This window comes from Wasmannia auropunctata, unplaced genomic scaffold (genome assembly GCF_000956235.1).
Source record: "Wasmannia auropunctata unplaced genomic scaffold, wasmannia.A_1.0 LD334385.1, whole genome shotgun sequence".
NCBI classification, from domain to species: domain Eukaryota; kingdom Metazoa; phylum Arthropoda; class Insecta; order Hymenoptera; family Formicidae; genus Wasmannia; species Wasmannia auropunctata.
Window position 1 is genome coordinate 58,610 of NW_012028505.1, and position 13,198 is coordinate 71,807.

A 13,198-nucleotide genomic window follows, 5' to 3' on the forward strand; every position below is an offset into this window, starting at 1 on the left:
ATTTACCAAGTGTAGAGTTGATCACTTAAGTTTCTAAGAGGCTCATATAATAGCTACACTGAGAAAAAAACTGATTGTACGAACTAAATTTGTGTAGTTGTTTGATCCAATGGTTGATTCAACAATTTTTTAGTTGCACAAAAGAGGGTATAATTAACTCATGTCAACTAGCATAATTTTTTAAGCAAGAATTAACTAAACCAACTCAAGTAAATTATTTTGTTCGAAATTCTAGTGGTATTTATTTGTGTTTGCATACTATTTAGTTATCAAAGTAATATATTCGTTCAAATGCCAAATGTCAAACTGACTAAACGACGCTGATGGAGATAATAAATAGTGTGTATTTCTAATCGAACGGTTGAGTTAAATACGATAAATTTTTGTTGAAACAAAATAGTTTAGTTAAAAAATAGGATTTTGTTTATTATAGTAACAAATTATTTTTTGTCATTGTAGTAACGTTTAGTTGAACGTATCGGACTAAATATTTTGGTAAGATGAAACAAATTTTGCGTTTTTCAACCATTTTTTTTCTCAGTGTATCATGAATCATGATAGATCCTGGACTCATTAATATTTGTGTCGTCAATAATGTTTTTTTTTTTTTACGGTCTTAGATACCGAATCCCTGCAGCGGGAACGCACAGTGCATTAACAAACAGGGCTACTTCGTGTGCGAGTGTCCGGCTGGCTACAAGCTTGGACCGAGCCAGCACGATTGCGTCGACATCGACGAATGTTACGAGCGATCGGGCATCTGCAGCAACGGCGCGTGCAGTAATTTGCAAGGCGGTTTCCAGTGCATCTGCCACTCCGGGTTCTCGTTGACTCGCGACAGAGACAATTGCGTCGACATCGACGAATGCCAGCGCAATCCGAACATATGCAATAATGGCACTTGCATCAACACCTTGGGCTCCTACAAGTGTCAGTGCTACCAAGGATTCAAGCTCAGTCCGAATAACGACTGTGCGGGTCAGTAGCTGTGTACCTGGAGAGAGATACCTTATATATAGTTCTTCAATTGATAAACTATCTTTCGTGCATCTCGATACTTTAATAAACTGATTTTAGATATTAACGAATGTCGAATTATGCCGTTTTTGTGCCGCAACGGCCGATGTCGGAACACGATCGGCGGCTTCGTTTGCGAGTGCGCGGACGGTTACGTGTTGGCGCAAGACGGCCAGCACTGTCGCGACGTCGACGAGTGTCATGAGGTACGTCATATGCCCAGATCCTGGCACAGAATATTTCTCGAAAATTTCCAAAGAGGATGGCTGATAAATTTATAACATTTATATATACAGGGTGTCTCGTACTCAATGGTACAGCGCTCGTGGGAAGGTAGTGTGGACCAAACTGAACAAAAAAGTTCTCTACCATTTTGTAATCTTCGCAATAGTTATCGAGATACTAATCATTAAAAAAAATTTACGCAAAGTATATACAAGTGTATCGTACATTAGGTACATCTTATCTAAACCAAAAATATTATTTTAACAAATAAAAGTTGTCCAAAAACAAATATGAGATCATACAAATTGCCAAGTATTTGATTAGATATAGAGAGTAGAGACAAAAATATTTTATTCCAAACCGGAAAAATATTTTTTTATTAAATTATTTAAATTATTTAAAATTATATGCAGCAAAAGTTTAATGCCATTGTCTTTCCAAATAACTTTAAGTTTCGTAAAACAGACTTAAAGTTATTAAAATGATCAATAGAATCATAGTGAAGCAAAAACTTGGCCATTATGTAAAATTTTTTCTTTTTTTAAAATGATTAGTATCTCGATAACTATTGCGAAGATCGCAAAATGGTAGAGGACTTTTTTGTTCAGTTTGGTCCACACTACCTGCCCACAAGCGCTGTACCATTGAGTACGAGACACCCTGTATATTAACAGCCTTAATTCAAATAAGCCATAAATTTATAAATAATTACTAATACATATTGATATTATTTATAAAAGCTTTTATTTTGCAGATACCGGGATTATGCCCATCTCCAGGGAAATGTCAGAATTTAATGGGATCATACATATGTACCTGTCCGCTAGGATATGAATTGGACCATTCCAGAAAAAAATGCGTTGGTCCGTAGAAATATACATTAAATTACATTGATTATTCGTCGCGTCTTTAAATATTCTCTAAACGACATTAATTAAACATGATTTACACTTGCATATAGACGTGGACGAGTGCGTGGAGACGAGAGACATTTGCGAGAACGGACGATGCATCAATACGGAGGGTGGAGTGATTTGCGAGTGCCCAGTCGGGTATCAATTAAGTGATAGACCGAACTCGCTGAAGTGTATCGATGTCAGGGAGGAGCAATGCTACGATAATTATAGACGAGGCCAGTGCAGCTTCCCACGGGAGGGCGGCATGACCAAGAAGCACTGTTGCTGCACGATGGGCAAGGCTTGGGGCCGTTACTGCGAGCAGTGTCCGCCCGAGAATAGCGGTAAAAGATATTTCGCAAAAAATTAAGAAATTGTGGTTTTTAATTTTCTTCGTGGGACCATCATTTCGTGGATTATTGAAGTTCGCCATAGATAGGGCGACTTTAGTTGGTATTGCAAGCAGAGAACCACATCTGCGTGTAGTTCCTTGAGCCAAATTTTCCGATTTGGCAGTGACGAGTAATCGCTAATACAAGTCGCTCCAAGTTCTTTGATTGTTCTCGCCATTCAAGTATTTAACTCTTAGAGACAGAAATTAATTTACTTTTCAAATTGTTGCCATTTTTAAAAAGATTTAAATCAGAAGATTTAAGAAGAAAAATTATTACAATTGTTTTATTTATAAAAAATTAAGTAAAATTTTGTTTATCATATAAAAATTCTATTACGTGAAACAATTTTCAGTATCTCAAACAGTTTAAAAGATAGCAAAAGTTGTATTGTAAAAAAGTGTATGACATAAAATTAATAGCTCTCGACATCTGGAACAATCTAAGAGAGATATCAAAGAAAGAGCGTCATAATTATTAATTAATAATTTAAAAAGTTTACCTTATAATCACGTAATTTGAAAGGTAAGAAAATCATCAAGATCAAGCATATTCATTCCAGAGGAATTCAAGAGGATGTGCCCGGAAGGGCCGGGACGGGACGATACCGGGATCGATCTGAATGAATGTCTGTTTATGACGGATGCCTGTCACGGTGGCGAGTGCATCAACACGGACGGCTCCTTCCGGTGCGAGTGCCCGACCGGATACGTGCTGGACGAAACCGGGAGGCGATGCGTGGATAACAACGAGTGTCTGGCCGTGCAGAATATCTGCGGCAACGGCACTTGCCGCAACATCGACGGCGGTTTCGAGTGCTCCTGCAACGAGGGATACGCGCCCGGGGCTCATCAGGTGTGCGAGGACGTGAACGAGTGTCTGGAGCTGGGCAATCAATGCGCCTTCCGGTGCCACAACGCGCCGGGCTCCTTCCGGTGCATCTGCCCGTACGGGTACACTCTGGCGCCCGATGGCCGCCATTGCGTAGGTAATTAGAGGCTGTCTCTTCTCGATGCTTCGCTAAATTCTTTGCATTTCATAAAGCAAAACGGAGTTAAAATGACGTTAAAACGAAGCGATTGATTTTAATTTAAATTTTCATTAAGGGGGACGCCTGGTTTAGCACGCTGAAAAATTAGGTGATTTTTGTCATTTTTTTTTTTTAGGAAACCATACAGCCAATCCTTTCGAACTTTATAGTAATTTCTTATACTATTGAACTAACAAAAAAATATTTTTTTGCCAGAGAAAAAGTATTTATTATGCAAGTAATAATAACTTTTTATTCGGCGCGTCGGCGGGCGGCGTGCAACGAAGCGCCGCTTGTATTTGTCTGAAATAAAAAATCCGAAAAGATTATTGTTTATTAAAAGTTTACGCATTAACTGAACCTATTTTTAAAGAAAATAATACGAAATTATGAAAATCGCGCACTTGGAAAAAGAAGGTAGCGATTCTGATAAAAAATTTTTCGTGATTATTATGCAATAAAAATTATTTAATTAAATAATATTATTATAAACTGTGATTCAAGTTGTTAGAAAAGTATTTGTGCAAACGTGTGCAAAGGCCCAAGTCAATCGGATGAATGCCAAACACCGCCGAATAAATGTTATTATTACTCGCATAATAAATATTTTTTTCTGGCACAAAAATATTTTTTTGTTAGTTCAATAGTATAAGAAATCACCCTATAAAGTTCAAAAGGATTGGTTGAATAGTTTCTAAAATTGAATAGTTTCCTAAAAAAAATTTCAAAAATGTCACCTAATTTTTTAGCGTGCTAAACCAAGCTCCCCCCTTAATTTGAATTGACGCGACACACGGCTTTTCCATTACGAAGAAGGAGATCAAGGTCATATCTTCCATTTAGCGACACAAGTCGACATAAGCGTCATTCTGTCTTTTTTTCAACATCCAGTGACAACGAAGATAGAATGACGCTTGTGTCGACTTGTGTCGCTAAATAAAAGGCACCCTAATAAAAATTCCTTGTTTCCAGACGTTGACGAATGCGCGACGCCGGCGAACGACTGTAGGTTCCAATGCAAGAATCTGATCGGCACTTTCATGTGCATCTGTCCACCTGGCTACCAGAAGATAGGGATGGCGGACGAGTGTAAGGACATCAACGAGTGCGCCATCAACTCCGGCCTCTGCCAGCATGGCCGTTGCGTGAACTTGGAAGGGAGCTACCAGTGCCTCTGCTACGAGGGTTTCGTGCAAAGCGAGGACGGAAAATCGTGTATCGGTATGAAGCGCAAAAAATAAGACGCCATGTTAAATAATAAAAATAAAAATAAAAATATTAGATGCCACAAATGTCAAAATGCTGAAAAAAGAAAATATGATCGTACCTTTTACTGTGACCAGATCGAAGGATCGGCTATTGCTTCCTGCAAACGATCGGCGGCAGATGCACCGCTAGAACGTCGGAAGTGCGCACGGTTACGAAGGCGGACTGTTGCTGCACCATGGGAGCGGCCTGGGGGCCACACTGCGAAATATGTCCGTCCAGAGACTCTGAAAATTATAACGAGCTTTGTCTGGACAAAGGATTCTCCGTGGACGGGCAAGGTACATAATAATATACATATACCCCGCTAAGATAACATTTATAAAAATTCTATGACAAAACTTCCACATAAAATTTGCAATCTGCAATTATGAATATATTTATAAAAACAGATGTATAACAATGTTGATTTTTTATGAAATATTGATAACTGTTTGCGCAATTAAATTTGAAATAGTATTTTGACAAAACAATAATAACGATATGTGGCGAATTATTTTTAGTAGTATATTTAAAATAAAATAAAATTTGGAAAGAAATTATTTAATAATCGAAAAAAATATTTTATTATAGTTGTAATGAAGGAATCAAATTAATTCATTATTATGCTCATAAAAATACACTATTATTTTTACATTATAATGTAGAAATATTGCCACATAAAATATTATACATTCAACATGGCAACATTTTAAATAAAGGATACATATGAATTTTCCGGTAGTGTTTGTCGGATATTTAAAAATAATTGGATCACATATCTTGACTTTTTTTTTAATAAACTGTCATTATATCGTTTATTATATTTTTGAAAGAAAATATATTATGAAATATCTACATCTTAAATTCAATTTATCTAATTGTTAATAAATATTATTTAGAAATTTTATTCTGACAGATCTGCTGCACTATGGTGAATCATCTTGGTGGAATTATTGTGAAATTTTTGTCAATTCATAATGCCAGTATTGTGCAATCTTTCCACAATATTATCGGAGATTATTTATCTCGTTGTCTTGATTGTATCTAGGTTTCAATCGACAATGATTAAGATAAAAGTCTGTTTGATTTTCGCTCTGAAAATTAAATAAATAATGTAAATTTTCAGATATCGACGAGTGCAAAACCATACCCGATCTCTGCAGCAATGGCCTTTGCATCAACACACTCGGCTCTTACAGATGCATCTGCAATAAAGGTTACAAGGCCGACAAATCTGGCATTCGATGTATCGGTAAATTTCCTCAATTCGTTTAAGCTTAAACAAATATAATTACGCATGTAACGATAAATAATGAAATCGCAGATATTAACGAATGCGAATTAACGCCAATACCGTGCAAGTACAATTGTCAAAACACCGAGGGTAGCTTCATCTGCTCGTGCCCGTCGGGTTTCATCCTGAATCCCGACGGTATTAGCTGCAGAGATTTGGACGAATGCGCAACCGGAAATCATCTGTGCCAGCAAAATTGCATAAACACCCCGGGAAGTTATACATGCGATTGCCAGGAGGGCTACACCCAACAGGGAGATGCGTGCCATGGTTCAGTCTTTTTTAATTTGTTTCACTTTGCCATTAAAATAACAGTATAAAATCAATATAAATTAATGTGTACCTATATAAAAACTTTATATATATTATATATAATTAATGCTTTTCATTGTAAGATATCCTCCTAAATAATATTTTATAATTTCGCGCGTTTCTTATAATATAATTTTTTTCTAGACATAAACGAATGCGATCAACCGGACATCTGCCCGCGACCCGGCAAATGCATTAACACCTTGGGAAGCTTCCAGTGTATTTGCCCGAGAGGTTTCAAATTAGACCACAGCGGACGATTTTGTACGGATTTCAACGAATGCGCTGACGATGCTAATTGCGAACACGGTTGTCAGGTAACTACACTGATATGTATTACATGGATCGCTGATGTTTCAATTTACCACTCCATAAATTTCGTACTTGATTGAAAGTCCGCTATCCAGTCAGAAATTATTAGTCAAATCGACATTGAATCGGCGTTGAAATTTGAATTGATAAATAATCGATGTCGAATACTGATTGATATTTTCGTCATTTTTTACCTCATAATTGTTTTAAGGTATTAATTCAGCAGTTGCGAATATATAAGATTTTTATTGTCTTTCGGCCAATTCTATAACATTATAGAATCGACGCAAAGTCGGAAAATATATATAGTTATATACATATACTTGGTATTCGATGTCAATACACAGTATTGACTAAGATAATTTTAAGCTAAAAGAATCTACACACACACACACACACACACATTTATAATGTCAGTTAATATAAAAATTGTATGAAATCGAAGATGACGAAAATGTCAAACAATTTTCGATATTGATTATTCATCGACATCGAATTGAAATCGATTCGACTAATTAATTCTAATTGGATATTTTATAAGGAAAGTTTCTCAAAACATTTACACACACACACACACACACACACACACACACACACACACACACATACAAAATGTTATGCTATTAATGTCAAATTATTATTAACGCGCACACACGCGGCAACTTTTCTCATAAAATAACGATCTTCAATTGGGGAAGCTTCAACAATGCTCAGGGCATTATGTTTTTCTCCGAAAACTTTTTCTAAGATGGAAACGTAGATAGAAAGTAAAACATCGACGATACATTACTTAAAAGATCTTTAATAGTACCTTGTCGGTTTTACTTTTTCTTTTTCATATTTTTCACTTTAAAAGAAACTGTAGACCAAAGGTATAATGGAACCCATTTTGAATTATTCCATATTCAATTCTATTGTTATAATGCATGTTACAATACATATATCTAATATCCATCAATCACTATAGCTTATTTGTTCTCGCTTTTGAAAAAGATTTCCATATCCTTTGTCAAGCCTAGATATCTTTCACATGCTTGTAACATGCTGCGAAAGATTGTGCTGCACAATAAAAAATATTTTGCATTTGTGTTAGAAACGGTCCACTCAAGCGTAAAAGATATCTGTACTCTGCAATTTTTAGAATCTCATGGGAACGTTCCGCTGTGGCTGCCCAGACGGTTTCGTCCAACATGTTTATCACAGCCAGTGTATAGATGAAAATGAATGTAATACTTCACCCTGCGGCGATAATACTTGCATTAATACTATTGGCAGTTACAAATGTGGTTGCCCAGACGGATACCAATTCGACAATAATTTAGCGATTTGCGTACAGGTAAAGTGAACTTTCTACTTTCTTTGAATGCCTTTTCAAAACTATTTTTTTATTTTTTTCAACGACTTTTCTTATCCAAACAACATAGTTACGTTCAAAACGTTTAATAAATACTAAATATAATAATATATATAACAAACGTATAAACTGAAAAATAATCGTTTAAAATTTAATCCGTTTTTAAACTATATAATATGTAATATATAATATATAATAAACGTTATAAAAACGTTTTATAAGATATTTATAAAGTTTCATTACCTTTTTTTTACTAGTTTAAAATACCGTCAATAGCCTAAATATCGCTCGTAATTACAAAGACAAATATTAATAATAATTTAAGAAGCCGTAAACAAACAAGTTTTTATCAAGTTAGTTTATATCAAGATGTACAAATATCTATAAATGCGGTACCAGTTTCAAATTTTTTATGTAATCATGTAAGTATTAAATGTTTAGCGACTGATGAAGACTGCAGTCAAGGAAACTGATACCGCCTTTATAGATATTTGTATATCCCGATATAAATTATATACCCATGAAATTTACTCGTTTATGGCTCCTTCAATTATTATTAATATTTGTCTTTAAAATACCATTTTTATACAATTTAACGATTTAATAAACGTATATTTAACGTTAATAACGCCTATTTTTTTATATACCATAAAAATTTTTCGGTTAAACATTTTGCAAATAGTCTGTTTAGATACTAATTTAAATCAGTCTTCAAAACATATATATATATATATATATATATATATATATTTTTTTTTTTTATCTTTATAACTTACTTTCTAAAGGTAAGCGCTGGATGTCTTGGAAGTCCATGTGCCTTTGGATGTACTCCTAACGGAGGTCATGGGTTTATTTGTGGCTGCCCGACTGGTTATCAGCGAATAGGACAGGTCCGTTTTTTTTTGCTCCACACCTGTCATCCACACCTGATAGCGATAAGCTACAACAACGTATCTTTTAAATATCAAACACGATCTAATAAGATTATTTATTTGTCGAAAAATTTACTGCAGGGTCACTGCCTGTCTACCATCAATCCGTCGCATCAAGGACGCTACGACGAGGATATCGGGAACGTGCCGACTTTCCAAATCAATCCTGATCCTTATCACATACCGCCGGCTGATGACAAGACTATCTCCACGGAAGGCTGTTTCTCATGCAAGGTACGCATTTGCACTTCCTTTCTATCGCAATGCATAATGCGATAACACGGGTTTTTCGAATTAGGTAAATGGAAAGGAACGGCACAGAAGAGGCGCTAGAAACAAAACGGTGAGCAGAAAAATCAGGGCGAGGAGAGGCGAGATAAAGAAGAAACGTCGAAATGCCAGGCCGAAGAGGCATCATCACGGAACGGAGCACATACTCAAGATCAATCTGCGTCAGACGAGACACCGTACGCGGATTATCAAACTGCAATCTGCCATCGAGGTAATAATTTTCTGCACATATAACTTTGAAAGTCGATTTTAAGTTCTCTTAAGCTCTTAAGTTCTTTTAAGCTCCTGTTCTCTACTATCTCAAATTGTGACGTCAGAAGCAAGAAAATACGTATTAGAAATTGTTGCAAAATATATTTTAATAAAACAGCTTACAATTGATAGAATCGACTTGAAATAAAATACGAAAATTTTCTCTTTCTTCTTTTGTTTCATAAATTAATAAATAACCATACTTATGTCTGGAAATAAATTATGCATAACTAAAAACGAAATAAGCTATATTTTCAGCTATGATAACTATCAAATTAATAATATATAGAAACATAAGATTTAATTCGTCGCCAAAACAAAAAGATAGTTTCCAGTACATTTTATAAGTCTATCCTTTATCGATTACCTATACATATAAAATATTTTATAAGTCTATTTTATCGATAAATTTTTTATTGGAAAATATTTCTATTTAAATACATTTTGCAAGAATTTTATTATGTACTTTCTCGCTTCTGACGTCATAAGCTGAGCAATGATAAGTGAATTACCTTATAAATAAATCTCATCTTAAAAAATCCAACCTGAGACTTTGTCACGAATTTCATATAACTAGCTGTAATTGTGTTAACTCCTCGACCGAAAATGATTGGCAATTATTATTTTATAGGGCGAGGACGTGGATTACACAATCGCGCGGGGCAACAACGACGAACACTTTGAGATCATCAGGAAACACGGCGTTTCTGCCTTGCACTTCCGACACCGACTAAAAAATCCCGGCGAGTTTCGTTTAGTTATCCACGGTCGTCCGAGAAACGCGACGGGAACGAGTACGGAATGGGAAAAACCGCTGACTTTCACGATCCGTCTCGTAGTCACGGAGTAAAAGATCCCGTCGGAGGAAGGATCCCAAATAAATAATCGAATTGCGTGAGAAGATCACTGCCCGACACTGCGTAACGCTTTCTCTTAGTCAATTCTGCGTAATTATCTCGAGCTACGGCAAAGTATTAAAAGCACCAACGTACGTAAGAGAGGGACGCGAGTACCAGGATGACGCGTAGAAGCCAGTAATATAGAGAATCGGCAATAGAGAATTAGTCGTTCTCTCTTCGTCCGATAGTTTTCTCGGAAAATTTCAAACGGAGAGGCGACAGTTGTGCGAAGATATAGCGGAGCGCCTTGACCTTTTGTGTTCAATTGCATGCGGATTGCGTTATTTAACTGCCAGAATGATAAATATATACCCTTATTTTACAAAGCGATTTCTTCACGACTGCCCATCTCCTACGTCTTCGTTATTTCTACACTGCCAGACATATCCAATCGAGCACTCTGTAGGGGCGGTGCTCACGATTCGATGTTGTATTCAAAATCGTCCTAAATCCAGCTATGGGCAGTCTACGGATTCTGTCCAGCCAACCGAATGCCTGTACAGTGTCTGAGATTGTGTCTGAAATATGAGATTATGAATACCGATCTAACAATAAGACTCGATGCTTTATATTTAGCTACGATCCCGAGACGCTGTAAGCATTTCATTGGCTGGATAGAATCTCTGAATACCGCCCAGGTTTGAGATTGGTTTGAGATTTTGACAATTTTGTATATAATTTCGAACCATGGAAACCGCCCCTATAGAGCGTTAGATAGTCAACAATTTATGTATCGAAATAATCTTGATAAATATTCTATTCCTGTTAATTAATCGCCAATGTGTAATTAAAAATCAACAGACAGAAATTCGTAAATCAATAATTCGCTGTGTGCGTCGTCAAGAAACAAGTGTTCTCTCAATTTACTGCCTGTAATTGTTACGTAAATATAATACGATTAGATTAGAGGTAACACGCTAGAGATGTACAAACGCTAGATTACTATAGCTTTAAGCGACCGAACGCACGTGTACACATTATAAAAAAAAAAACAATATAGCTTTATATATTTATAAATCTTAGCTTGGAACGCACAAAACGCGGCACGAATGTAGTCTCATGTACAAAATCCAGTACACCTTGTGCTTAAACCTCAAAGAGAATTTCTTATTGTAGTACATATCATCGATATTACGGCCTCATTGATATACGTTATTACGTCATATAATACGTATACGTTATTACGTCGTGCCTATATCATAGTGTAAGAATTTTAATTATGTACAATATACTAAAGAACATGTCAGTATAATAAAGATGTGAATAGAGTTTATTTAAAGCGGCTTTCTCTCTTTTCTCTTTTTTTTTTCGCTGAAAAACAAGAGCTGCTATTTTTATGATAGGTGTAACGTCTTCTTTCATTTGCGAATATATCGGTATGCAAAAGTTTCGTTTTTAAAGATAATAATTTTTTTTATTAATATTTCTTAAACAAAAATATATTTTTAATACTTGCGACTCGCCAACGGTATAAGTATAGAATTGTTGGGCGAATTTTGACTACAGCCGACGGCAGTCTACAGAGCGAGACAGAGCCATCGCGTAAATCTCAATGTTACGATTCATTCTGAGTAGAAATTTGACCCGGTATGCCATTTTTATAAAAAATTAAAAATTATATTTTATAAAAAATATAAACATAAATATGTACATTTTTATATTTTGCAAGAAATTATATAATTTTTTGTTTATGTTCGGTGCACGGAAAAGTCCAAATAATTACCGAATTTGGCATATTCCACATTTATAGTATATTTAATATATGACTTTAATTTGAATATTAAAATCTTAATTTAAAATATTACATTAAATACATGATTTTTATATTAAAATTAAATTTATATAGCAAATTCGGTTATTATTAAAATACAGTGTTATATATAATAATTTAAAAAATTTATAATATTATTCTGAACTCATTACTACACCGCAAATCCAAGTGTGTAAAAAGTGCCTCAATATATGGATGTGTATGATTTTCCATGTAAATATAATGTACTACTAAATATATATTATAATATACTACTATATTGCACGTTTCATGGGCAATGTGTAAATTTCCATTTTTGTATGTAATATAGCGTTATTTTTACACGAAAAACTAAATCGCATACATTTATTGAGGTACTTATAACACACTTGGATTTGCAACATAATTACGCGTTTCGAAAATTTGGGCATGATGTATGATTCAGCCATATTTGCCATTATATATTGATATACATTATCAGGTCGAAATCTTCGAAACGCGTTACATCCCTTATCAGTGCTGAATTGAGATAGTCGAATCAAAACTAAATGTCAAATTCGGCATGCTTAATTTGGCCCTGATTTCTAACAAACCAAATTTCTACTCGGGCACCGACGGTATAATATATTAAACATTAATTTTATAAAAATGTGTGTGTGTGTGTGTGTGTGCGTGTGTGTGTGTGTGTGTGTGTGTCATTACGTAACACTGAATTTGCACTCGCGCAGCGCGAAAACCAAACGTGTAAATGACGAGGAAAGATGAAGACTCTCGTGAAAAGTCCCCTCGCGATGCCAATCGCGAAAACGATTAACGAATCACGAAATTTGAGCGCCAAACTTGTACGCGGGTTTTGTCAATTCGAACAGTAATTACGCAAAATTGCTCTCAAGAAGCAAGACAATATAACTTTGTAAAAGCTGGCTGCAGATCGACTCAACCTAACGAAAGATGGGCAGGGTCGAACCATGAGAAATCGCTCACAAAGCGTAGC

The 13,198-nt window shown here is 35.4% G+C and overlaps 1 protein-coding gene across 1 annotated transcript in view; it reads left to right on the top strand.

The window, feature by feature from the left end:
* The window catches only part of LOC105458695 (fibrillin-2-like), a 42,649-nt gene extending 30,916 nt beyond the window's left edge, over positions 1-11,733 (top strand). The window contains exons 29-43 of the mRNA XM_011704187.1: positions 621-978; positions 1,078-1,223; positions 1,997-2,105; positions 2,204-2,482; positions 3,093-3,518; positions 4,533-4,781; positions 4,904-5,107; positions 5,935-6,060; positions 6,133-6,372; positions 6,559-6,731; positions 7,868-8,062; positions 8,866-8,970; positions 9,094-9,246; positions 9,311-9,514; positions 10,187-11,733. Of these exons, the coding sequence (XP_011702489.1) occupies positions 621-978; positions 1,078-1,223; positions 1,997-2,105; positions 2,204-2,482; positions 3,093-3,518; positions 4,533-4,781; positions 4,904-5,107; positions 5,935-6,060; positions 6,133-6,372; positions 6,559-6,731; positions 7,868-8,062; positions 8,866-8,970; positions 9,094-9,246; positions 9,311-9,514; positions 10,187-10,405 (3,186 nt within the window). The 3' untranslated portion in view covers positions 10,406-11,733. The remainder of the gene's footprint in view (positions 1-620; positions 979-1,077; positions 1,224-1,996; positions 2,106-2,203; positions 2,483-3,092; positions 3,519-4,532; positions 4,782-4,903; positions 5,108-5,934; positions 6,061-6,132; positions 6,373-6,558; positions 6,732-7,867; positions 8,063-8,865; positions 8,971-9,093; positions 9,247-9,310; positions 9,515-10,186) is intronic.
* The last annotated feature ends 1,465 nt before the right edge of the window (positions 11,734-13,198 follow it).